Source organism: Delphinus delphis, chromosome 10, assembly GCF_949987515.2.
Source record: "Delphinus delphis chromosome 10, mDelDel1.2, whole genome shotgun sequence".
Taxonomy (NCBI): domain Eukaryota; kingdom Metazoa; phylum Chordata; class Mammalia; order Artiodactyla; family Delphinidae; genus Delphinus; species Delphinus delphis.
This window is the reverse complement of record NC_082692.2, coordinates 63,035,564-63,061,832: the sequence shown is the minus strand read 5'-3', so window position 1 is coordinate 63,061,832 and position 26,269 is coordinate 63,035,564. Positions and strand designations below refer to the sequence as shown.

General features: G+C 42.5%; 2 protein-coding genes across 2 annotated transcripts in view; one reads left to right on the top strand and one right to left on the bottom strand.

Moving 5' to 3' along the window:
- LRRC2 (leucine rich repeat containing 2) overlaps positions 1-18,112 on the top strand; it is a 29,201-nt gene extending 11,089 nt beyond the window's left edge. Inside the window, exons 3-8 of the mRNA XM_060022340.1 lie at positions 158-314; positions 4,769-4,905; positions 6,496-6,641; positions 8,207-8,362; positions 10,016-10,146; positions 12,932-18,112. Coding sequence (XP_059878323.1) covers positions 158-314; positions 4,769-4,905; positions 6,496-6,641; positions 8,207-8,362; positions 10,016-10,146; positions 12,932-12,981 — 777 coding nt within the window. The 3' untranslated portion in view covers positions 12,982-18,112. The remainder of the gene's footprint in view (positions 1-157; positions 315-4,768; positions 4,906-6,495; positions 6,642-8,206; positions 8,363-10,015; positions 10,147-12,931) is intronic.
- Positions 18,113-19,041: 929 nt separating this feature from the next.
- RTP3 (receptor transporter protein 3) lies at positions 19,042-22,145 on the bottom strand. Its single transcript, XM_060022341.1, has 2 exons — positions 21,893-22,145; positions 19,042-20,442 (listed from the first exon to the last, which is right to left on the bottom strand). The coding sequence occupies exons 1-2, from the start codon at positions 22,045-22,047 to the stop codon at positions 19,731-19,733; spliced, it is 867 nt and encodes a 288-aa protein (XP_059878324.1). The 5' UTR covers positions 22,048-22,145; the 3' UTR covers positions 19,042-19,730.
- Between the last annotated feature and the right edge of the window lie 4,124 nt (positions 22,146-26,269).

Sequence of the window (26,269 nt, the reverse complement as noted above, 5' to 3'; positions counted from 1 at the left end):
GGAATGGCTATAGAGCTGGCAGGTAAGCTCTCACCCATGCTCTCTCCCCTCTTGTTTCTGAAATAAATGCACGTTTTCCTTGGCTCTGTGTGCTCTGCCTCTGAACTCCGACATACGGAGGAGCTAGTTCTGATCGATGGGATCCATTCTATTCCAGGAGCTCCCAGATTCCTTGAAGGAGCAGACGCACCTGAAAGAATGGCACATAAGCAATACCCTGATTCAGATCATTCCTAAGTATATCGAGCTGTTTCAAGCCATGAGGATTCTGGATCTGCCAAAAAACCAAATCTCCTGTCTTCCAGCTGAAATTGGTATGTTGCTTAGCTGGAGCCTTCCGGCCCCTTGTCTGGGAAGCAGGCAATACTGAGAATTCTTCCTCCTCCTGCTGCCGCAGGAAGTCGCTGGGCCGGGCTGTTTTGGGTGTTCCCAGAGCTGCTGATTTGCGGCGTCCCCTCTGGATGTTGATGCCAGGGTCTCACCTGTGTAACTCAGCAGTACTGACATCTGCCAGTTTCTCAGAAACAAGTCTCATGAGTGAGCGGTGCTGTGTTTAGAAACTTTTTGTTTTTTCTTCCTTTTAGTTTTAGAAGTGCAAACACGCAATAATATATTTATTGTAAACATGAGACACAGTATATTGTTCCCACATATTAGTTTTAGAAATAAACATGCAATAATATATTTATTGTAAACATAAGATAACAGTATATTGTTCCCACATATTAGTCCATTGATTAGTTTATTGTACTAATTTGATCAAGGTTCTATTATTTTCAATCATTTTGTTGTTCACTTGCTTCACTGTAAGTGAAGTCCACGTGATCATCATCACTGTTTCTCTTTGTCTTGTGTGTGAGACACATAGTTGTGCTGGGCATATAGTTGTTATGATTCTTCTAAGACACTCAAGTCTTCTTGGAGACATATCATCCCCATAAACCTCAGTCATGAGCAGGGCAAAATATTTAAACGTTCTAGAAAGGAATAAAATGTAAAGTCAACTCTCTCAGTAAGGATTGTTAACAGTTTCCTGGGTAACAAAATCGTACACACAGGGCTTCCCTGGTGGCGCAGTGGTTGAGAGTCCGCCTGCCAATGCAGGGGACACGGGTTCGTGCCCCGGTCCGGGAAGATCCCACATGCCGTGGAGCGGCTGGGCCCGTGAGCCATGGCCGCTGAGCCTGCGCGTCCGGAGCCTGTGCTCCGCAACGGGAGAGGCCACAACAGTGAGAGGCCCACGTACCGCAAAAAAAAAAAAAAAAAAAAATTGTACACACAACCCATGTTCTTCTAGATATCTACATTGTAGCCATATCTATTTATAAATATGTATTAAAATATATATGCATGTTAAAAATATTTATATACACATATGTTAAAATATATGCACGCTAAACATATTTACATACAAGGGCTTACAGCATGTTCTCCAGCCTAAGCCTTGTTTCCCCTTATCATACCATGAAGGTGGGGGTGGACTCTAGGGTCAGGCTGCCTGGGTCTTTCACTTACTGGCAGGTCACCTTAGGCAGGTCACTCACTGGTTTTCAGTCTCCCTATCTGTAAAATGGGGATAATAATAGTACCTACTTCACAAGGTTATTGTAAGGATTAAATAGTTAATACAAAGAAAGCATTTAGAACAGATAAACCCCCAACACTTGCTAGCCACCTCCATCATCATCATCATCATTGTCTTTTTCTTAAGTTTTTAAAAAATTTTACTTAATTAATTTATTTATACAGCAGGTTCTGATTAGTTATCTGTTTTATACATATAAGTGTATATATGTCAATCCCAATCTCCCAATTCATCCCACCACCACTCTATTGTTGTCTTTACGTAAATGTTATTTTTCAATATTAGAATATCCAAACTTTCATCATTCTCCCTAATGGCTAAGTGATGATTATGGCATGATTTATTTAACTTGTTCTTCAACTATTTTAAATTTAAACTAAATAATTGGATACTAGGTCTGAGACTCTGAAGGTACGATTCTAGTCTGACTTTGAGTAACTTGGGCAAATACTTTAAAAAAACTCAGCTACAGGATGAGATAGTCAAGAAAGAGGACCATGGGAATGAAGAGTTTTGAGCTCTTTTCTGTTGAATGGCTGTATTTTGTAAAGGAGGTGGAGTTGGATCTCTTATAGTGCTGCCTTAGAGAACTACTGAGCATTGGCTGAGTAGAGGGGATGCGGGGAAAGTGGTCACCAAATGGGGTGTTCTTTTTCTCATTATCAGGACAATTATTTCTGACATTTGACATCAAGGAATTAAGCATGGCAGTGGGTGGTCCTCTTAACTCCTTTGTGGAACTCCTGAGAAAGTATCATTAAATGGGTTTAAAATAGCTAATTATTGAAATTATTTAATAATGTTTACTCAAATAATTTAAAGTATGTACATTCCTTAAGGTATTCCTTGGGCTCTAGGAACAAGAAGCCTCTGGACAACAAATGGTGCCTCAGTTGGGTTATAGTCCCCTCTCTGGAAATTAGGTCTGAGGGCCTTGGGAGAATGGGCTACAAGTAGGGAGATTTCATTTCAGTTGGAAAAGATCCTGGAACATTCTAGGAAGGGATGGACTCATTAGCTATTTAGAAATATAACGTGCTGGAACTATGACACCTGTCTTAGTCTGTTCAGTCTGCTTTAAAAAAAAATACCACAGACTGCGTGGTTCATAAACAAAATAAATTTATTGCTCGCAGTTCTGGAGTATGAGCTCAGGGTGCCAGCATGGCGGGCTGAGGGCCTTTTTCTGGGTTGCAGACTTCTCGGTGAATCCTCACATGGTGGAAGGGGCCGGGGAGCTCTGTGGGATCTTTTTACAAGAGCATGAATCCCATCGTGGGGACTCTATCCTCATGACTTTATCCAAACCTGATTACCTCCCAGAGACCCCGCCTACTAACAACATCACCTTTGGGCATTAGGATTTCAACATACAAATTTTCAGACCATAGCAGTGCCTTAAACGTTTTATTTTAGTTTTTGTGTCGTGGGACCCTTGTCACACCGAAAGACTGTTTTCTCAAGAACCTCAAGCTCATGGTGCTTGAAGATAATGCTGTTCACCACGTCTGATGGAGACAATTGAGCCCATCTCAGATGAATAATGCCAAGTTCTTACCAGAATGTTGAGAAAGAAAAAGTAGTGTTTCTATAATGAGATCAGACATTGTGGAAATAAGTGGCATGGAGAACAACAATTTGAATACAAACATATATAATTTCTTATTGTCTATACATTATTAAAATGTTATATTTGAGACAGACTTTCTAAAGCTATTGCTTTTCCTCTGAGCTAGGAAAGTTACTTTTTCTTTGAGCTAGCTAGAAGGAGCTCATATACAGCTTTCTCTCCAGTTACCTCATCTTCTCTTTGCATCCCCTCATGATAAATGCACATACAGTTGGTATAAATGTGTCCCTAATGCAAATGCCTCCATCAACCAGATCAGGTAACTCTTTAATAGATAAGTTTACTCTCCTGTGTCTGGAAACTAGACAGCTTAGAACATTCACACCATCTATGCCAATCTTCTACTTTCCTCATTTAAAGAAGGATTGTGCAATATACTGTCTTACAGAAGCTGGGGCTGTGGCGATCATTAGTCTGATCACATGCTCTCCAGTCCTCCCCAGAAAAGCAGTCTTTTCCTTATTTTTTTATCAGCCCCCATATCCATCCTGCTATTTTGACACCAATAGCTGACTGTAAGGTTGCAGTGTATATATACCAGGTGGGTAAGTTAGAGAGGCCACTGATTTCCACAGCATCACCATTGTCTTCTAACAGTGAGACCACCAAAGTGGACTCAGAAGTGGCCCTGCCTCCAATACACTGTCTTTGTATGTTTCCCTTTCTCATTTATAAAATGTCAGGAAATTTGTATTTTGAGTGCCTGCTCCGCAAAAGGAAACAATAATTTTGGTTTTCTAATTTTTAAAATTAGGTTAAGAATGTTAAGGTATTCAATGCCTTAGAACATGTGTGACATGATTTTTGGAATATTAAATATATTTACTCTTGTGCTAGTTTCTGGTTTGGAATTGGTCATGTATTTATTCAATCAAGACAGAATTGGGATTCAGTGTTTCTCCATCAATCCAGTTATTGCCTGATATTCTTAGTGTGTTCGCTTCCTGCCTGTGAAATGGACTTAGGCTTTTTTAAAGCATATTCTTTAGGAAGCACAATACACCATAATTAGTAAATGCAAACCTGAAGCCAAAGATAAATGAATTACATGCAGCCTATAAACAATGACTCCTTGTTTGAGTCATTTAGCATGTACATAGAGGTTTGTGTGTATTTCAGTACCTAGCTCACTTCCCATTAGAGTCCACCGATAGGCCATAGCTTGTCACTGTGCTTCCTAGGAACTGGACCATTTCAAAGCCATTGCCTGTTACTTCATTCATCATGTGATTTCAAAGGGGTTTGCGCTCTGTGGGTGCTGGCCCCTGACCCAGTCTACACAGGGGACAAATCCCCCACACTCACCTAGCCTGTAGTTTCACAAAGGGTTAAACAGATAAAGAGAAAGGAAAAAATGCTCTGCAAGGACCAAAATGCTCAGGATAAAAGATGAGCAGACATTCAATCAGAGTGCTTAAAAATCAAACACAGAATTATGTTTAATGCCTTTCCCACCATCATTTATACAAATGTTTTACATCTTCGTTTTGCTTTTTGTCCTTAAAAGACCTTAATGGACCTACACCATGCATGTTGTTTTTTTCTGATGACAGGTCGTTTGAAGAACCTGAAGGAACTCAATGTGCGTTTCAACCGTCTGAAGAGCATTCCTCCAGAACTGGGAGACTGTGAAAATCTAGAGAAACTGGATTGTTCTGGAAATCTAGAATTAACTGAGCTCCCCTTTGAAGTAAGAAAGAAAATGTTTGCACTTTTACTTTTATTTGGTTTATGACATGGAATGGTCTGTAACATGGGGAAGAATTTTAAAAGATGAAATTCATTTTTATTTATATGACTTTTCCTGACATTTTAATCACCCTAAACCAGCTATTATCAAGTCTTTAAAAATGTTCTTACACTCGGCCACAACCTGAATTTAAGTTCAAAAAAGCTATCAAAGGAAAACTAGACAAAAAATCCTATTTTCATGCAATATATTTTTATTTAATGCCTATTTAATATATGATGCCTGTTGTCTGTAATGCAGATCCTGATTTATTTATCCATAATGGAGGAATAAGTTGAAAACAGTTGGAAATAAATACAGGGGATAAAATTTAAAAATGTATATACTCGTAACAAAACTTATAGATAACTAAAGCAGTTCTACAGATAGGATTTGAGAACTCCATTAATTTAAAAATACCCATTAGTTTCTTTTTGTCTGTATTCATTGGGGAAATGATTTTAAATTACTTTTCTGATAAAACAGAACATATGAAAGTGAACAGTTTTTATTGCCAGATAAAACTAAACAGGTTCTTGTGCTTGAAGAGAGAGATGGATCTCACAAATTCTGCTGGTAATGAATAGGCTAAAAATAGTATCACTGGTGAGGCTCTGACAAGGCCGTGGCCACAGATTCTATCTAGTCCTAGAAGGCATATTCTTTTCCTTTCCTGAAAACTTCCGGGTGGGAGGAAGAGGCCACTTCCGCTCTTAGCACCCATGTCACCCAGGAAATGCTGGGCAGTGGTCCCGGTGAGGGTGCACAGCCAGGACTCAGGATTCCCCACACAAGCTGCTCGTTCCCCAGTCCTCCCCATCTGAGAGAGGGACCCAGTCCTCTCTCAGATGTGCAGGCTGGAAGCAAGCCAACTCACCCTTGACCTCTCTTGCTCCCATGCCCCATGTCCACTCCATGAGTAAGTCCTGTTGGGCACGCCGTTCAGAGTAACAGGGGAGATTTCTGATCATTTGCCACATCACTTTACCGGTTCACATGTGAGTCTTCTGAAGATTTGCCAAAGCCCATTAAGACAGTCTTCCCCAGGTCATCCTACTCTTTGAGGCTTGCACTTTCTGTCTTCTCTGACTTTGCACATGCTGTTCCCCACCTGGAGTTTCCTCCCCTACCTTTCCATCTGTCAGGGAACCTCAGGACCCAATTCAAATACTCCATTCTCTGTGAAATCTTTCCTGACCTCTGACCCTCACCTCACTGTGATGCTGGGCAGATTAACCACTTCTTTCTTTGTGTTACTGAACATTGCAAATTGGAAACTTCACACTAGTTCTAACTACATAAAATTGCATTGCTTGTTTATGAAAGTATAAACTCCTCAAGGGCAGCCACTGTGTGCTTTTCATCCTAGCACCCCCAGCGTGTAGCACAGTGAATGACACCTAGTAGATGCTCAACGTACATACTATATTGATCTGGTTTGCATATGTTCATAGAAATACCTTTGGGAAGAGACATCAATCTCAAAATTATTAGTTGAACTTAATTCCCACTCCTAAAAAGTAATTAGAATATTTTGTTATTCCTTCCTAGTTAAGTAATTTGAAGCAAGTTTCATTCGTAGATATCTCAGCAAACAAGTTTTCCAGTGTCCCGATCTGTGTCCTGCGGATGTCTAATTTGCAGTGGTTGGATATCAGCAACAATAACCTGAGTGACCTGCCACAAGACATAGACAGGTAGCTACTTGCATTCTGAAGGTGAGGTATATGAATTAGTCACTAACATTTTAAACATGCATAACACGTGAATGTTCTGTGAGATCAACTAATTTTCCAGAGTTTCTTGTTTCCAGGAAATCAGTTTGATTCTTTATAGAATAAGACAATTCCCAGTCTGCACCATACATATACATGTACAGTTGACTCTTGAACAATGAGGTGGTTAACCTGCATGTAATTTGTAGTCAGCCTCCGTACCTGGGGCTCCTCTGCATCTGTGAATTCAACCAACCATGGACCCATGCAGTACTGTAACGTGTGGACCCGCACAGTTCAGACCTGTGTTGGTCTATATATGTGTGTGTGTGTGTGTGTGTGTGTGTGTGTGTGTGTGTGTGTGTGTGTGTATGTGTATATATATATATATATATATATATATATATAGTTTGAACACATCTTTAATTTACTTTAGTTCTCAATAGAATGGAACATTAACTTTCCTTTCCTCCCCAGAAGTAGAAAAGTAAATTTATTATGTACAGAATCAAAATATATTATTCTATTTGGGATATCAGGATAATTTTTATTAGTTTCATTTACTGCTTTGATTGATGTACTTAGTAATGTCTTCAGATTATATCCTTACAGCTATTTCTTGTTTAAAAAGTAACTATTATACTAAATCATATACGATTCCTTCATTCATTCATTCTACCAATATTACTAGGCAGGCCCAGAGAGTGGGCTGGGTTCAAAGTGGTAAATGAAACAAACTGTCTGGCCTCCTGGAATCCACAGTCTTCGTTATAAAGTAGCATAAGTAAACTATTGGGACATAGGAACCGAAAATGGCTTGGTCCCAAATGCTGTCTCATATGACCTTTCTCTACTCCTGGTACATATGATGTGTATGGATACTTCCCTGGTTTATGAGGCTAAGTGGGAATTGTTTTAGTTTGAAACATAAGGGGAACTTTGTGAAATATTTTGTGGGATCAGTCAAAATTTTGAAAATGAATGAAAGAAAAAACTAGAGAGAGGGGCACTGAGTTAGAACAAAATGGAAAACAGAGTAAAACATATTTGGAGCATGTTTTTCTCATTTCCGTTTCACTCTGCAGGTTTACTCCTGTTTTAAAGTCAAAATATGATGAGAGAAGAGTAACTGTGTTTTCAAGACATACAAAAGGAAATATGTTGCCAGAATTTGTTTATTCTCACTCCAACTCTAATATGATTTCTTTCCCATGACCTGTTAACCCTTGGGAATGCAGTAGACACTTGAATATACTGATTTTTTAAGTTCCATCTTGGCCTACTTTATATTGTGTAATTTGCTTATCCTGCTGCTGTATCTCTGCCTTTAACTGTCAATTAAGTCAGTAAAAACTTAAAAAAGAAACCCAAATCATGTCACCCGGCATGACTTTATTCATTTAAATTGTAAAGTTAGTTTATTCTTATGAGTCACTTAAAAAATAAACTAACTAGGGATTTCCTACTAGAATTTATTTATAATTTACTTTGGTTTTCTTGCTATGAGGCTAAGTCCTTGTGTTCTAATCCCTTTTACATCTTCCTAGACTACGAGAACTGCAGACCTTTCTCCTGTATAAGAACAAGCTGACCTATCTTCCCTTTGCCTTGCTTAACTTAAAGAAGCTCACCTTGTTAGTCGTCAGCGGGGACCACTTGGTGGAGCTCCCGACAGCCCTTAGTGACTCATCCACACCTTTAAAGTGAGTAGACAGAGAGCCCAGTAGAGACCCATTCAGACACAAGGGAAGAGCAAGAAGCACCTGGAGCCTGTGTGCCCGTCTCAGGAACCAGATTAGATGGTTCTCGTACTCTAAGAACAAGAAGTTCTGGTGCCTTCTTACAGGATTTTGTAGTTTTTGGCCAATGGCATGGGGAGGTAGAGCTCAGAGGATTTCTGGACAAATGCTACCTGCTGGTTGAAGGCACCGGTGCTCCCTGGTCGGATACTCAGCACTCCCATCACCGCTGGCCTGGATGGGTCAGTGGCTGTTGAATCTTTAAAAATTGTGAAGAAATTAGATCAAATGCCATTTTGGATTGTCTCCTTTAGCTTCTTTTTTTGTCACAGTAGTCCATCTTTTTTTTTTTTTTTAACATCTTTATTGGGGTATAATTGCTTTACAATGGTGTGTCAGTTTCTGCTTTATAACAAAATGAATCAGTTATACATATACATATGTTCCCATATATCTTCCCTCTTGCGTCTGCCTCCCTCCCACCCTCCCTATCCCACCCCTCCAGGCGGTCACAAAGCACCGAGCCGATATCCCTGTGCCATGTGGCTGCTTCCCACTAGCTATCTACCTTATGTTTGTTAGTGTATATATGTCCATGACTCTCTCTCGCTTTGTCACAGCTCACCTTTCCCCCTCCCCATATCCTCAAGTCCGTTTTCCAGTAGGTCTGTGTCTTTATTCCTGTCTTACCCCTAGGTTCTTCATAACATTTTTTTTTCTTAAATTCCATATATATGTGTTAGCATACGGGATTTGTCTTTTTCTTTCTGACTTACTTCACTCTGTAAGACAGACTCTAGGTCTATCCACCTCATTACAAATAGCTCGATTTCGTTTCTTTTTATGGCTGAGTAATATTCCATTGTATATATGTGCCACATCTTCTTTATCCATTCATCCGATGATGGGCACTTAGGTTGTTTCCATCACTGGGCTATTGTAAATAGAGCTGCAATGAACATTTCGGTACATGACTCTTTTTGAATTTTGGTTTTCTCAGGGTATATGCCCAGTAGTGGGATTGCTGGGTCATATGGTAATTCTATTTGTAGTTTTTTAAGGAACCTCCATACTGTTCTCCATAGTGGCTGAACCAATTCACATTCCCACCAGCAGTGCAAGAGTGTTCCCTTTTCTCCACACCCTCTCCAGCATTTATTGTTTCTAGATTTTTTTGATGTACTCCATCTTTTAAATACCTTCTTGGTGGTGATTTTATGAGTCCTTTTCAATGTAGCCACATCATTTTAGAGTTTGATGTCACTAATTGGGAGTAATATTAAACAAACATAGTAAGACTCGTATATGACGGGGACACTAAATGTTATCGTTCACCTCATGGCTTCCTGCCCGCTGTCCTCTGTCTGTGGCTAAGTAACTGTCATTTCCCCATCAAGCCTCTGTACAGTCTCTGCTGTAACCTGACTCTATAATCCTGTTGGATTATTGCACAGTAGAATTCCACTGGTGACACATATTATGTGGTTAGCTGTGACTTCTAAGAAGAAGTGAGAACTTGGGATTTAATGCCACAAAGTTTGACTTCTTCTGAGAGGATTTTTGCACAATACAAATACATAGGTGAAAATGTGATATTTTCCATACTCTCTTGAATAGATTTGTAAGTCTTATAGACAATCCTATTGAGAATACCCAGTGTCAAGATGAAACGATGGAAAGTGAACAAGATCGCCAACATTTTGATAAAGAATTTATGAAAGCCTATATTGAAGATCTTAAAGAAAGAGGTAGGTTACTCATATTCAAAATTATTTAAAATGAGTGTATAGTATTCCATTCACTCATGCAACACATTTATTGCTATAAGTCAAACTGACAAAAAGTTAATTGGGGGCTTCCCTGGTGGCACAGTGGTTGAGAGTCCGCCTGCCGATGCCGGGGACACGGGTTCATGCCCCGGTCCGGGAAGATCCCACATGCCACGGAGCGGCTGGGCCCGTGAGCCATGGCCGCTGAGCCTGCACGTCCGGAGCCTGTGCTCCACAACGGGAGAAGCCACAACAGTGAGAGGCCCGCGTAACGCAAAAAAAAAAAAAAAAAAAGTTAATTGGTTAGGGGCAATAACCAATAAATAAAAATAATTTGTAAATTATTTTTCTATTTACCAAAAAAAAAAAAAAAGATACATTGCCTTTCCTTAAATAATGAAATTTTCCTAGTGCATTAGCATGCTTAATACATCTACAACCATGTGACAGAGAGGCTGGGAAACAAGCACTTAAAATGTGAAGATTGTATTACTAACTTTACGTGGCTTTTCAATGAAATGATATTGATAAAACAGTATTCTAGTTAATGGGAAAAGAAGGTTCCATGTCAAAATCCATTTAAACTCAACTTTAAAAAATGTCATCTCGTATAAATCAAGGTACACCTACGTAAAAATCACAAAAGGAAGAAACAAGATGGCAGATTAGTAAGTAGATGCAATTAGTTTTGGTTTCCCATAGGGTGGTGAAGTTACAGGGCGGTCACAGTACCTCAGGAAAGGGCTGAGAAAGAAGTGTTTTCCCCAGTGGCTATTTCCGAAGTGTTTCAGAAGCCTTAGAACCCCTTCCTTCTGTCACGTCTAGACACAGGAAAAGGCATAAATCAGCCTTTGTTCTTCTAATCCCCACCTCTTTTTTTTTTAGAAAGTTTTTTTCTTTTAAATTTTATTTGTTTATTTATTTATTTTTGGCTGTGTTGGGTCCTCGTTTCTGTGCAAGGGCTTTCTCCAGTTGCGGTGAGCGAGGGCCACTCTTCATCGCGGTGCGCGGGCCTCTCACTGTCACGGCCTCTCTCGTTGCGGAGCACAGGCTCCAGACGCGCAGGCTCAGTAGTTGTGGCTCACGGGCCCAGTTGCTCCGCGGCATGTGGGATCTTCCCAGACCAGGGCTCGAACCCGTGTCCCCTGCATTGGCAGGCAGATTCTCAACCCCTGCGCCACGAGGGAAGCCCTAATCCCCACCTCTTTTCTGGGTGTAGATGCCTGCAAGTTACCCCTTAATTTTTCAGGTCTCTTTTCCTGATAAGCCGGGTGCAGACCTCAAAGAAAGATGTCACGCATGTGGGTTTAGGGAGGAGGTAGCCCTGGCCCCCAAGACTTTGAAGACAAGCACCTGGGGGCAGGTTCCATCAGTCACACTCAGAAAACATGCATGTCTCATCACATTAATGAAAAATACCATTTATTGGCAAATTAAAAGTTTTTCAATTAGATTAAGAAAATTTCTATATAGTTACCTCTAATCTGTTTGTCCATCCCTAATTTTGCATGCTGAAATATTATGAAATAAATTAGAAATTTATGTTAAACATGAAACTGAAATAACAGAACCATTTATTTATCAAAATTTATCTTTGGGTCATATAACTTTCCTCTTGTGAAAAACCTTCTTGTATTTTATTCGTTTCTTCATAATTGTATTATAGTGCTATTATATAAAAATGCAAGAACAAATTAGAGAAAATAAGTATTAATCTTTCGATCTATGTGGCCAGCAATAAAATAATTTGATTTTCAAAGTTAACTTTAGTAATGATAGATTTTGATTCCATTCATTTATTTCTAAATAATTATCATAATTCTATACTTCACATATTCATAGTAGGTTGAACTAAATGATATTGCCAATATTCAGCTGGTTTTGACCTGCGAAAATGGTGATTTCTTAATAGTTCAACTTATGCTGGACATATGCTTTGAATTTTTTTAAGTTTGTTTCTTTTTTCTCCATCATGTTGTCTTCTCTCTTTTTCCTCCTTCCCCATAAGACTAATGTCTGAGTTAGAGAGTTCATCACTCTAAGGAAAAAAAGTAGATTTAGTGAGTCTACATGGACATCCAACCTGATATGATTCAAGAATGATAAGGAAGTGAAGCCCCTCGCTGGTTCTCAAACTTTAGTGCACATGAGAATCAGCGGCAGGCCCCACTCTCAGAGTTTTTGAGTCATCAGGTTTGGGTGTGGCCTGAGAAAGTACATTTCTAGCAAGTTCCCAGGTGATACTGATGCCTTGAGTCTGAGAAACACACCTTGAGAACTATTGGTATAGACCATACCTTGACAAAAATTGGCTGTGAAGAGAGAGAGAGAGAGTGGGGAGTAACCAGTTGGAAGAGTAAGTATGATAAAAGGATTATTAATAAGATGGTGCTTCATTTAGGAATAGCCCAAACTTCTCTTGTAAACCATATTCCCTTCCACCTGGCATCCCCAGTCCCAAATCCTTGGCCATCTATTTTTGTTTAGTCAACTTTTATTATTTTAGGATCATACAGTTTCCAAGATGTTGATGTAGCTGTGTGAGTTGGTTGGAAAGATTGCAAAAGAATGAGAGTTAATAATAATGTATTCTTCTTAGATCTAAATATCTCTAACGCCAGACTATACATTTGCGGTAGTTGACTTAGTTCTAATAAATGCATTTATACTTGAAGTATGAAGTGGCAATAATTTGTGTTTTGACATAGTTACACTTTATAATAAAATGGGGAATGGTTGAGTATATATTTTCTTTTTGTTACAGAATCTGTTCCCAGCTATGCCACTAAAGTATCTTTCAGCCTTCAGCTTTGATGCCATCCATCAGAAGACTACAGAATTTTCCTGACTTGTGGAGCTGTAAATCTTCCTGTTGTGGGTCATGTCATAGAGGAATAATGGCTTGTGCTTAAAGACAAAGTCTAGAAACCATGGTCATAGTTGTTAGGAAAGATGATTTTCAAATTTCAAATATGTGAGTACCTCTCTCTGTGGACTGGAGAATTGATAAATGGGTTTATATATTGACATTTAAAGGTTCATTTGCATACACTTGTTTCCAAATCATGCACATTTAATATTTTAGAAAATGTGTTATTTTTTAAAAATTATCACTTAAAGACCAAAATTTGAAGTTGATTGCATTGTTTTCAGGAATCTGGAGATAAAGGGATGGTGAGAAGAGTATTTATACTGGACTAGTCAGATGAGACTTTTTTATTTTGTTATTTTGAAAGAGTTTTAATGCATTATTTCTTTTACTGAGGACAGTTTTCCTTGGGTTTATACAAATGGCTATTTTCATGTTTTAAGTTATATTTTACAAGTGTAGGCTTTCAGGAAAGACTTTAGGTATAATCTGGACCTTGAGGGCAGAAAGAAGGGCTGGATTGTCTGCCCAGGCATGGGGCTTAGATGGTGTGCTGGTGTCCCTAGTGGAGCAAGTGTGGGCCTGGCTGGTCCTGGGAAGCGTTGCGTGGCCCGCATGGGTGGTCAGCCTGCCTTGAGTGGGCCCCTTGGGGATCTTGGGAAGCCTTGCGTGGCCTGCATGGGTGGTCAGCTTGCCTTGAGTGGGCCCCTTGGGGGTCCTGGGAAGCGTTGCGTGGCCTGCATGGGTGGTCAGCTTGCCTTGAGTCGGCCCCTTGGGGGTCCTGGGAAGCCTTGTGTGGCCTGCGTGGGTGGTCAGCCTGCCTTGAGTGGGCCCCTTGGGGATCTTGGGAAGCCTTGTGTGGCCTGCATGGGTGGTCAGCCTGCCTTGAGTGGGCCCCTTGGGGGTTCTGGGGCGCCTGCCAGAGCACAGAGCAGAGACCGTGCCTCCAGGGACCTGTCCTCCAAGGTGGCCATATAAGTAGTGGGAATGACTAGTCCACACTGATGAGGAGTCCCTAGCAAGGCTTCTCTGCAGGTACCACAGGAGAACTCTGCCTGTGGCCAAGACGCTGCGGTCCAGAGGGAGCTCAGGAGACTGGATTTACACTGGCAAAGAAGGTATTCATTACAGGGCTTTGAACTTTGATATCACATTGTAGGATTTGGAGAAATTGTACAAATATCTATTTTTATTCTATTATCTTGGACTAAAATAAACAGGATTGTGAATGTGTTGAAGCTAAGTTTAAACAAGTAGGTTTTGTGACTAAGATGGAAAAAATGCATATCTTCACATATATTTATATATGAATCGACTCCTATATGGTCTAGCCCAGTGGTGTCCAGTAGAACTTTATGCAGTGAAGGAAATGTTCTGCATCTGTGCTGTCTAATTTAGTAACCACCAGATGCATCTGCTTCTTGAGCTCTTGAACAGTGTCTGGTGTGACTGAAGAACTAAATTTTTAATTACATTTAAATTTAAATAGCCAAGTGTAGCTACCATATTGTATAACATGGTCGAGCCATTTGGGCTTTTCAGAAGTTAATCTGGGCTAGAAATGAAGAGTGATTTTTATTTTCTTATCTGAAGAACCAGTCTACCCCCAGAGGGGTTAATAGACACCCAATATTTTGTCTTAATGGGTTTAATCATAACTCTAAATATTTTATCCTCAACAGACATAAAGCAGGCAGAACAGTCTAAAGTCACATAGTAATGCTTCAGTAGAGTACTGCTTCAAGTTAAAGACAAACTCTGAGAAGTAGGTTAAGAGATGGAAAGAATAGGAAAATGAGAAATCACTTCAACCGAACCTCAAACAATTGTATTTTTCTTTATAACACTTTACAAATATAATGCAAATTTATTAGTTGTACTACGTGAATGATTTTGGAATTTTATTTCATGCTACAGTGTATGTTACATACAGCCAAATGGAAAATATATCTGAAAAGGGGGGAAATGAGGGCTTTCGCATAAATTGACTGTCCATAGCTCATGTAAAATTTATTTCAATAAAACCAGTCTTTTGTGCAAAAACCTTATCTCGATGTTACATAAAAATAACTGAAAAAGTACTACATTGATATGTAATTATTTCATGTTACATAACATCCCCAAAGAAATATATTTATTAAATATGAGGCTTGTAGAAATACTATTTACTTTATTCATATTAATGTAAAAATGCAGAAAGATTCTAAAGTAGAATAAGCATCTTAGTGGAGAAAATAGAGATTTGAACATTTTGCATGATGCATATGGACTGATTCATAATTTGGAAAAGTAATTTGCATAGTAGAATATATGTATGAACATTAAAGCAATATGAATGAAAGAAAATATAATTCTTAGGAGAAAAATGTTCTGGTTCCAAAAGCTTATTACTATACCCATTTTTCATATGCTGGAAGTTAAGGGGCAAAGACACTTAGGTGAGATCATTGAGTAGAGCATTTTAATTAATAGCAAGACCTACACCAGATTTCTTGACTCTAGCTTTCTAGAATGACCATTTGGCATGCTTGCCAAACACCAGTTTAGGGTAACTCATGATGATTGTGAGCAGTGATCTCCGGAAATCAGTTACTGTCTTTCCCTTTCTGTCAATTACTGTCTTTCCCTTTCTGAGTGGGAAGGAAACTTAGATACTTTTAGTTATCTTTTTTTTTTTATTGGAGTATAGTCAATTTACAATGTTGTTTTAGTTTCAGGTGTACAGGAAAGTGATTCAGTTATACATATACATATATTCATTCTTTTTCAGATTCTTTACCCATATAGGTTATTACAGAGTATTGAGTAGAGTTCCCTGTGCTATATGGTCGGTCCTTGTTGGTTATCTATTTTATAGTGTGTGTATGTTAATCTCAAGATCCTAATTTATCCCTTCCCACAGCGTTTCCCCTTTGGTAACCATAAGTTTGTTTTTGAAATCTGTGAGTTTCTGTTTTGTAAATAAGTTCATTTGTATCATTTTTAAAAATTAGATTCCACACATGAGTGATATCATGTGATATTTATCTTTCTGACTTACGACTCTTAGTATGATCATCTCTAGGTCCATCCATGTTGCTGCAAATGGCATTATTTCATTCATTTTTATGACTGAGTAATATTCCATTGTATATATGTACCATATCTTTATCCATCCCTCTGTCAATGGACATTTAGGTTGCTTCTATATCTTGGCTATTGTAAATAGTGCTGCAATGAACATTGGGGTGCATGTATCTTTTTGAAGTATGGTTTACTCCAGATATACGCCCAGGAGTGGGATTGCTGGGTCATATGGTAGTTCTATTTTTAGTTTTTCAAGGAACCTCCATACTATTCTCCATAGTGGTTGTACCAATTTACATTCTCCCTAGCAGTGTAGGATGGTTCCCTTTTCTCCATGCCCTCTCCAGCATTTATTGTTTGTAGACTTTTTGATGATGGCCATTGTGACCGGTATGAGGTGATACCTCATTGTAGTTTTGATTTGTATTTCTCTAATAATTAGTGATGTTGAGTATCTTTTCATGTGCTTTTGGTCATCTGTATGTTTTCTTAGTTATCGTTCTGTAGTGTATATAGGTGTAAATGCTTATTTTATGGTATGTGTATTGGATTTATTTCTAAAAATTAGGAAATTACATCTAAGCTTTAAAACTTGAAATGATGCCAAACTGCAGTGTTAATAGGCAGCTCAAATCTCTGCTTACAGTCTCCAGCTGTTTCACCAGAGTGAAAAATTGAGATGCTTATGTCATTTTATTGCAGCATAATATAAATTACAGAGGAAGCAAATTATAGTTGAGTATTGGGCCTTAGCACCACTCATAATTCTTAGGAAAGAAAGCAGCTAAACACTGGTAATGGGACCAAAGAAGATATGATGTTAAATAGATGAACTTGCCTTGATTGTAAAATTCACCAGGGAGACAAAGAGGACCCAAGGCTGAGCTTGCACCAGTAGAGCTGTGGCTTTGAGGGAAGGATGGACACTGTCTGGGGCTAGGACTTCAGTCTTTAGTAATCAGCTGCTACACTAGAGTCTAATTTCAGTTGTGACTGGTCAACCCCAGGTAGCTCCTGTAACCCCAGGTATGGGCAATGAAGTGATCCAAAACAAGATCTGGTTCTCACTTTTTTTTTTTTTAATTCCATCATTGATTTTTTAAAAAAATTATTCATTTGTTTATTTATTTAACTGCACCAGGTCTTAGTTGCAGCACGCAGGATCTTCAACCTTCATTGTGGCATGTGAGGTCTTTAGTTGCAGCATGTGAGGTCTTTAGTTGCAGCATGTGAACTCTTGGTTGCGGCATGTGGGATCTAGTTCCCTAACCAGGGGTTGAACTTGGGCCGCCTGCATTGGGAGTGCAGAGCCTTAGCCACTGGACCACTGGGGAAGTCCCTGGTTATCACTTAGAGCATGTATATTTTTGTGACTTTCTGAACATATTTTGTAACCTCCTGAAGGGGCCGATAGTCAACATTGGAACTCGGAGCCAGGATTGCAAGGCCAGCGCTTTCACAAATGCACTGTATAATCCTGGGAAAAATCACTTCACTTTGGGTGAGGCTCATTTTCCCCACCTGTAAGAAATAGAGTTGGAGAAGACAATTTCTAAGGCTGATCCCCACTTTAATATTTTATGATTTGCTTTCCACTAAGAACCCCTTTTTATATTAATGACCCAGCATGCCTTCCCCACCTCACTGGTCACTCAGCTTCCAGCTATTTATGGGCTGCTGGGGCACCCTCTTTTCTCTTAGATGTTTGTTTCTTAGGCATGTGTTTGTTCTGTCTTGTCCCACTATTACATTTTAAGTTCCTGGAGTTTGCCTAATACAGATATGTAGACTATGCTTCAACGTCTGAACATGAATAGCAAGTCTGTGAAGAATTTAGCTACACATTTCTGTTTTGTTCCCAATAGTTATCTCTGTGCTGAGTTGTACAAATATTATTCCTGATATTGCCTTGAAAGTGTAAACTTACATCATAAAAAATTGCATTTTCTAGAAATGCAAATCGAAGGCACTGTGAGATATCACCTTACACCCATTGATATGACTATTATATAAAAAAAAAACAGAAAATAAGTTGGTTAGAATGTGAGGAAATTGGAATCCTTATGGTGGGACTGTAAAATGGTACAGCTGCTGTAGAAAACATCATGGCAGTTCCTCAAAAAATTAAAGTAGAATTACCATATGATCTTGCAGTTCCACTTCTGAGTATATAGCCAAAAGAGTTGCAAGCAGAGTCTCAGAGAGATATTTGTACACCCATGTTCACAGCAGCACTACTCACAACAGCCAAAAGGTGGAAGCAACCCAAGCGTCTATCAATGGATGGCTGGATAAACAAAGTTTGGTACATACATACAGTGGAATATTGTTCAGCCCCCAAAAGGAAGGGAATCCTGTCACATGCTACAACATGGATGAACCTTGAGGACATTATGCTAAGTGAAATAAGCCAGTTACCAGAAGACGAATACTATATTATTCCACATGTATGAGGTATCTAAAGTAGGCAGGTTCATACAAACAGGAAGAAGAATGATAGTTAGCAGGGCCTAGGGGGAGGGAGAAAAGGGGAGTTGTTGTTTAATGGCTACAGAGTTTCAGTTTTGCAAAATGAAAAAGTTCTAGAGACTATCCCAGCTTGAGCAGCCTGTGCTTTCAGGAACCACTGTCGTTGATGAGAGAGGCAGGCAGATGGAGAAGGAGACAAGGGCGAGTGAAAAGGAGCATTTGCTGTAAATGACTACTGCTTTCATTTTAGCTACATATACAGAAGGATTCCTATTTCTAGATAAAAAAGATGTGAGAATGAGTCTTAAAATTATTCTCATTAATCAGAATAGAAAACTTGTATAGAAAGCAACTTGGTTTCAGAATCCTGGTGAGAATCCATGGACAGACTTCCACCCTTGGTCCTTCAGAACAGGGTCCCCCGTAACAATGTTTTTGATTTTGCAACCCTGTCAACCCACTCCAACACCCACTCCAAATGGGTGTGTATTTATTTATCATATCACTATACCATTCTACTAATATATTAACATACATGATAAAACATGTGACAAGAAATAGTTAAGTACAAACAAAAATTAAATGGAGTTGTAAGGATATCTCCCCACCTGGGCAGATGGTCCTGCCTCAGCCCTCAGCTGCGTGTAGCTCCTCGGTGGAGACCACTGCTCTAGAACCCGGCTTTTCAGACTAATGCTTTGGATGGCAAACGCCTCCACAGATTGACGTCAGAAGGTCTGTGCAAAGTCATCAGGGGAGAGGGCCCCCAGGTTTCCTAAGATTTCCAAACTGTTCTGTGAGCCATAAACGCCTCAGTCTCAGTTCTCTAGAGAATGAATGAAATTGCAGCATTCTTTTTTTTTTAAATTGAGGTGAAATTTATATTAAATTAACCATCTTAAAATGAACAAATAAATGGCATTTGGTGCATTCACAGTGTTGTGCAACCATCACCTCTAAAATACTTTCATCACCCCCCCAAAAAACCCATACAGATTAAATAGTTGCTCCCCACTTCCCCTCTCCCTCCAGTCCCTTGTTTGGCAGCCACAAATCTACTTGCCATCTCTAGATTTACCTATTCTGAATATTTTGCATCAATGGGATTATACAATAGATGACTGTGTGTCTGATAAACTCAACATCATGCTTTCCAGGCTCAGATAGTGGTTTTTACCACAATTACGATGATGATTATTAGCATGAGACAGCAGCAGCAGCTCATGCCTAAGCTCCTGGTACGCTGGGCTGTGTGGGAAGAGAAAGTGCAATTGTTGAAGGAGTTCTGGTCTCTTCTCTCTGCCTGGAAGTTGGTGTTTGCTCTCGGGCTCCAGGAAATGGGGAGGCTCTCAGCTTGTGTGGTCTCAGGAAACGACTGTCTGGGTAATACCTTCTTTTTCTTCACTGCATCCCCTCCGGTGCTACTCCTCGTGGGAGAAGGTTTTTCGGTGGTGATCCCGAGGATGGGGGAGCTTATTGTGGGAGGTAATTGGTGGTAATTGGATATTGGTGACCACATGGCCAGACCTAACTCACTCTGCACACAGAAGCCCTGCAGACATGCCTCGCAATTGTCACTGTCATGTGGCCCTTCAAGAGAGATTTCCTTGATCATAGGAATCTCCACCAACGTAAATCCTTCTCTATAGCATTTCTTCAGAATGTGCAACACCAGGTTGTTCAGGATCCTTGAGATGTTCCCTTCTGTAAACTTGGGAACCTCAAACGAAGGCTGGGAGCACTTCTGACATCTCTGGGCAAAGACCCTCATCTTCACCCGGCCCCTGGATTCCCCCTCACTCCAGTGCATGTGGAAAAGGACCTGAACTTGGGCAGAGGCCCAATTTCGAGAGCATGAGGAGCACTGGAACCTGTGGAGAAAGAAGACAAGACCCTCAGCTTGGCCCAGTATGGCCCAGTTGTGGGCTGTGCCGGAGGGACACACAGAAATATGATTTGATCCGGGTCATGGATTAGTGGGGAAGAAATCCCGAGCCCCTTGTTCCTATCTCCATTGTGCCACCAACATGCTCTGTGACCCACAGATGTGTCTGCCATGAAAACAGCAAATCACAAGCCATCAGAGCTGGAAGGAATCTTGGGCAAATTCGAAGTCCGGTGTGATCATTTTAGAGATGAGGCACACGCTGGGAACTTGTCACGCCCAGAGACCCAGTGAGTGGAAGAGGCAGGACTGGAACTCCAGTCTCTTGACCCCAAATCAAGGCTTCTTCAAATGTAGATTTAAGTGGGTCAAAGGCTACAAGTGCAACAGCCCCAAGAACCCTGAACTGAAATCCAAAAATAGATACAAGTCGGTGTGGATAAGTGCTGTAGTCTGAATGTTTGTGTCCCCCCGCAAATTCCCATGTTGGGATCCTAACGTTGAAGGTGATGGTGTTAGAAAGTGGAGCCTTGGGGAGGTGATTAGGTTGTGAGGGTGGAGCCCTTGGGAATGGGATTAGTCCCCTTATAATAGCGATCCCACAGAGTGCCCTAGCTCCTTCTGCCATGTGAGGACACAAGGAGAAGCCTGTGGCTCAGAAGAGCAGCTGGCACCTTGATCTTGGACTTCCAGCCTCCAGAACTGGGAGAAATGAGCTGAGACTCTGCTCCCATGCTCTTGGCCTGGGAAAACCACGCGCCACCAGGAGAAGAGAGCTCTGCTTCCTCTGCCCGGAGCCTCTCCTGGCGAGGGGTTGGTGGGCAGGCAATGAGCACGGCCCCAGTCCCGAGCTAGAGTCCCAGCCTCCCACCCCCAATCCTTGGGGCTCTGCTTTCCCAACTGGAAAAGAGAGGGTGAGACTCTGGATGACTTCTGAGGGTCCTATTTTAAAAAGACTCCATCAGCTTGTAGTAGAGAGGGGTAAGGTTGCTGAGTGTTGCTCAGCTCTCCCCGTCCTCTGCCCCCTCCCTGACGCTTCTCCTCAGCACACAGGGCCTCTCCCCACGGACTCTGTGTTGGACCCTAGGTCTCCCAATGCAGGGAGCATGAGCCCTGGGTCCTGCTCGTCCAACTCTCCTGCGGTTGAGGGAAATAGCCTCCACTCCTCCCCTTCTCTTTCCCTCACTGCTTCTCACCCTCACCCCTCGCAGCCTGTTTTCTCTGTATCTGGGCATTAGCCCAGTCCTGCTATGGTTTTGCGGTTCAGTGTAAAAAGGAAAAATTTTTAATGAAGCCAAAACGTCTTGGATCAAGGGCACCTTGCTTCCTGTAATCTTCAGTTTACAAGCGTGAGCACAACAAGACAAGTAACGAGTGTACACCGTAAGAAATAAGCAAGAATTTTCTGGAATATTGCTATCGCATTCCCTACTCACCTGGCACAGGTCCACTGCTGGTATTGTGTCCACCCTGGCTTCAGGATGTTAGGAAGAAGGCTTTTGTCTCGTGTCAGTTTCCACGTGTGCCATGGTTTCACCTGCCGGATTAATTCCTGGAACACCTGCTTCCATGCCTCCATGTCCTGACGCATCGCTGCTGTCCGCGTGAGCTGGGTGCGACAGTGTCTCCCGGGCTCTGACGGATCTGGAGCAGGACATGAGGTTTCCCACTTTAGAGAGCAAGGGTTCAGACCCACTCTCCCTTTATGTCCCTGGACTGGGCTCATGGACCAGGTCTTTGCCCCAAGGACCAAAGGTCAGTTGATGCTGGCTCCAAGTTCTGAGAACAGCACTAGGCTCCACAGAGAGTTTCGAAAGACACGGAATGCATGGCTTCATCCAGCAAAGTATTACCAAAGGAGGGCCCTGGACTCCGTGTCAGGACGGGTGGATCTCAGCCTGGCTCTGCTATTTGCCCACCTTTAACTGGGAACACACCTTTTTACCTCCGAAGCCCTATAGATGGTGGAGACAGGCTGCAGTTTCCCTTTCTAGAAGTAACATTTGAAAATCCTTGTCCATTGGGCTGCTGTGCTCACGATCCGGGAGGAGAGATGCAAAGAAGGACACGGCCATCCTGGGACCTTGCTCAAATTCCTGCATCCCTGCATCCTCGCCCTTGCTCTTTACTTCCTTGCTTGTGCCAAGTCTCTGTGGGACCGTGTTTCACAGACACTAAGCTGGCCAAGGCAACTCCCAAGCCCACTCTTCCACCCATTGGAGACCAAAGCTGTTGTAGTTCCTTTGCCCCGGAGATGAGGCTACAAAGTCCCCACGTGGGTGGGAGGCCATGGCCACACTCCGAGGTGCTTCATCATCCCCTACTTCCTCCAGGACAGGCTAGGGAAGGAGGAAGGAGAGAGGAGCGGGGCTGACGCCAGGGTGGGTGCTAAAGCAGGAGAGGAAAGCCCTGCCCTGAGCGAGTCCTCCAGGCTGGCAGCTCCTACCTCAGCTCAGGCCCGCAGAACAGCCTCTGTCCTGGCCTGCCGGCGCCTCCAGGGCGGCCTGAGCCACTTTCCACACTGCAGCTGCGGGTCTTTCCAGAGGCGGAAACCCCCAGCTACATGGGGCTGTAGCATGGCGTTCAGACCCCTCACAGGCCAGCCCTGCCTTTCTACCAGCCTTAGCCCTGCCAGGCTCATGCTCCCCCAAGGCCGTATCCGCGCCTCCACACTAAACCCCAGCCCTGCACTCCGGGCCATCCTCTGCCGTCCCTGCCCTCCTGCCTTGTGCCCAGATCCACCCCACCCAGAGCACCCACCTTCCCTCCCTCCCTCACCCACCTTCCCTCCCACCTTCAGGTTGTAGGGCCCACTCAGTACATGTTCCACTGTCCACTCCCTGGTCCTGCCTGGTGTTAACTAAAGAAATTCCTGTGCCCGCCTCCTAACTGCTGCTGAAGAAAGAAATCTCCTGAAGGGGAGAATGGCCTCCTCCTTTTCCCCTGCAGTTGAACAAATGCAAATACTCTTCTGCAGCGTAAAGCTCATTCAGATAACAAGGTGGTGACCAGAGAATATTTAAACAAAGGATCGGTCTGACTTTGTAGCTGGTATGAGATATTGTGTGAAAATGTCATATCCTGTTCTGTTTCATTAAAACCACCTTTGAAAATAATGATGTAAGGAGATCTTGAAAGATACCCAAATAGTGTTTCTGGGTCACGTAAAGATTACCTTTAGCCCCTTGCTCTGGTGAGAATATTCTAATTTGAAAACTCTGTGCGCTTAAATGATATAAATATTTGAACACAAGTATTAAAGGGTGTGAGAGTGTTTGTCGCAATTAAATTAACATAGGCTGAATGTCTCCTCTCTAACTACCATGAGTAACATCACTTACCTGTTTTTCCAGAGAATTCTGGGTTTCTGGGGTAGGGGTGGGGTATGCCAAGGCCTGGGAAAGCTCCGTGGGGCTGAAGAGAAGAGAGCGGGATATTCATATTCGTGTCTCACAGGGACACTACTAGTCCCAGCCCCAGAAGTTCTCATTGAGTTGATCTGGGCATCACCGTTTCTAAACAGCTCCCCAAGTGCTTCTGATGCACGGTTACGGTTACGGTGGAGACCACACGAGGAAGCGGAAGGGAAGGGAAACCTGGAGAGATCCTGGTAGCAATCACACGAGAGGGAGACGGAGGTGTCCCTCCTTCCCGCAAGGTTTACAGAGCCTGCTTTTGGGGGAACCAGTCCTAGGGCTGCCTGGTGGCATCCACCAGCTGGGTCAGGCACTGGCAGTCTGAGCAGTGGGCTGTAGATGGAAAAGGAAGGGATAGAAGTGGGAGGCAGGGAGGCAGTGGGGGTGGGTGGGGAGGAAGAGGGGGAGGGGGAGGGGCTGGCCACGGCAGCATTTGGCAACCTCACAGGCACCTCTTTCCCGCCCTCTGCTGCTGCACCAGAGTTCAGCTCCTTCAACAGCAGGCCCACCCTGGGCCATCAGAGTCTGCCCTCCTCACCCTCCAGTTTTGTTTCTATATGTTACTTGGCTCGGGTCACAAATTAACCAGATTTGGGGAGCCCGCTTAATCAATTTCTCTTTCAAATTCTTTTTCTGTACTCCTCCCACGTACTCTCAACCTCAGGGCAGATTAGGAAAAGATTTAGGAAGAGGGTGAGGGTACAGGGGAGAGTCTGGACTGGAAGTCAGGGGTCTTTGGTCTGTGCGGCAGTGAACAAGTGGCTTCAGGCTTTTGGAGGATGAAATGTGCCTTTTTTTTTTTTTAAAGGAATTTTGCCTTTTTTATTTTTAAATTTTATTTATTTATTTATTTATGGCTGTGTTGGCTCTTCGTTGCTGTGTGAGGGCTTTCTCTAGTTGCGGCAAGCGGGGGCCACTCTTCATCGCGGTGCGCCGACCTCTCACTATCGCGGCCTCTGCTGTTGCAGAGCACAGGCTCCAGACGCGCAGGCTCAGTAATTGTGGCTCACGGGGCTAGTTGCTCCGCGGCATGTGGGATCCTCCCAGACCACGGCTCGAACCTGTGTCCCCTGCATTGGCAGGCAGATTCTCAACCACTGCGCCACCAGGGAAGCCCAAAATGTGCCTTTTATGTGGAAGGATTCTAGGTGTGCCTGGTACAGAGAAGAGAGCCCTTAGATGCTGGTCTCTTATGTGGAGAGCTTGACAAACACAATTTCCAGGACCTTATTTGGAACACCCTCAACTCTCACAGGGACCCATCCACTCCGGAAACGGAAATTTATGTGTATAAATAGGAGCTTGCATCACTGCCTCTTTGCTGGCCAGGGCACAGCAGGTTCTGTCCCTTCCTCATGGGGAATGGCTGTGGCTGGTCCCTCTGGACATTCATCTCAGCTTCTAAGCCAGGGGCCATTCTCTTTCAAACAGGGTCAGGACTCAGCCTAGACACTCGCTGACACTCTTTCTGAACCCTGGGCTGGGCCCTGGGTCAGCTGCTCTGAGGAGGCCATCTCTGAAAGCTTGGGACATGCACAGAGTGGGAAAAATTTGAGTTACCCAATGCACATGCTCCCAGCTGAAAGGGAACGAGACGGCACTCTGCCGTCTTGAATCAGCTCTCATGCTGTAAACAGGTGTCCTTTTCATGGTCTGTTTGTGCCATGTTTTTCGAATTTTTGTGCTTTTTGTTGGTGACTCTGTTGTTTAAAGTGGCCCCAAGTGTAGTGCTGAAGTAGTGTCCTGAGTTTCTAAGAGCACAAAGGCTGGGATGTGCCCTATGGAGAAAACATGTGCTAGATGAGCTTCATTCAGACATGAGTCATAATGCTGACAACTTGATTTCAGATTTCCAGCCTCCAGGACTGTAAGATAATACATTTTCATTGTTTTAAGCCACCCAGCTTGTGGTAGTAAGTGAAGAAACGAATACAGAAGGGTTTAAAGCCTCCTGGCATTTCCCAGCAGTCCTGAGGGCTGGGGCCACCTGCCTGCTTTTCCAACAGGTGCAAGGAGCAGGAAGCAACTTCAGCATATAGTGCATTCCTTCTTTTCCCTACCTACCATCACTTCCTCGTTATTTGTTGGAATAATGAGAAAAGATTCTCATTATTTGCTGGCTGGACAATTTTGATAGCCCCTTGATTCATATTCTTCCCATAGTGTTCTCTCTGAAAAATCAGCCTTTACAGAGTCGCCAAAGAGCTCTTTTTAAAATCCAGATGCCCTGGGCTTCCCTGGTGGCGCAGTGGTTGAGAGTCCGCCTGCCGATGCAGGGGACACGGGTTCGTGCCCCGGTCCGGGAAGATCCCACATGCCGCAGAGCGGCTGGGCCCGTGAGCCATGGCCGCTGAGCCTGCGCGTCCGGAGCCTGTGCTCCGCAGCGGGAGAGGCCAC

Coding starts and splice junctions, on each gene's coding strand:
- RTP3 (XM_060022341.1), bottom strand. CDS start 22,047: ATGCGTCAGGACATGGAGGCATGGAAGCAGGTGTTCCAGGAATTAATC. Junction 20,443..21,892: donor CAGCAGTGGACCTGTGCCAG/GTGAGTAGGGAA, acceptor CTTTCTCCACAG/GTTCCAGTGCTCCTCATGCT.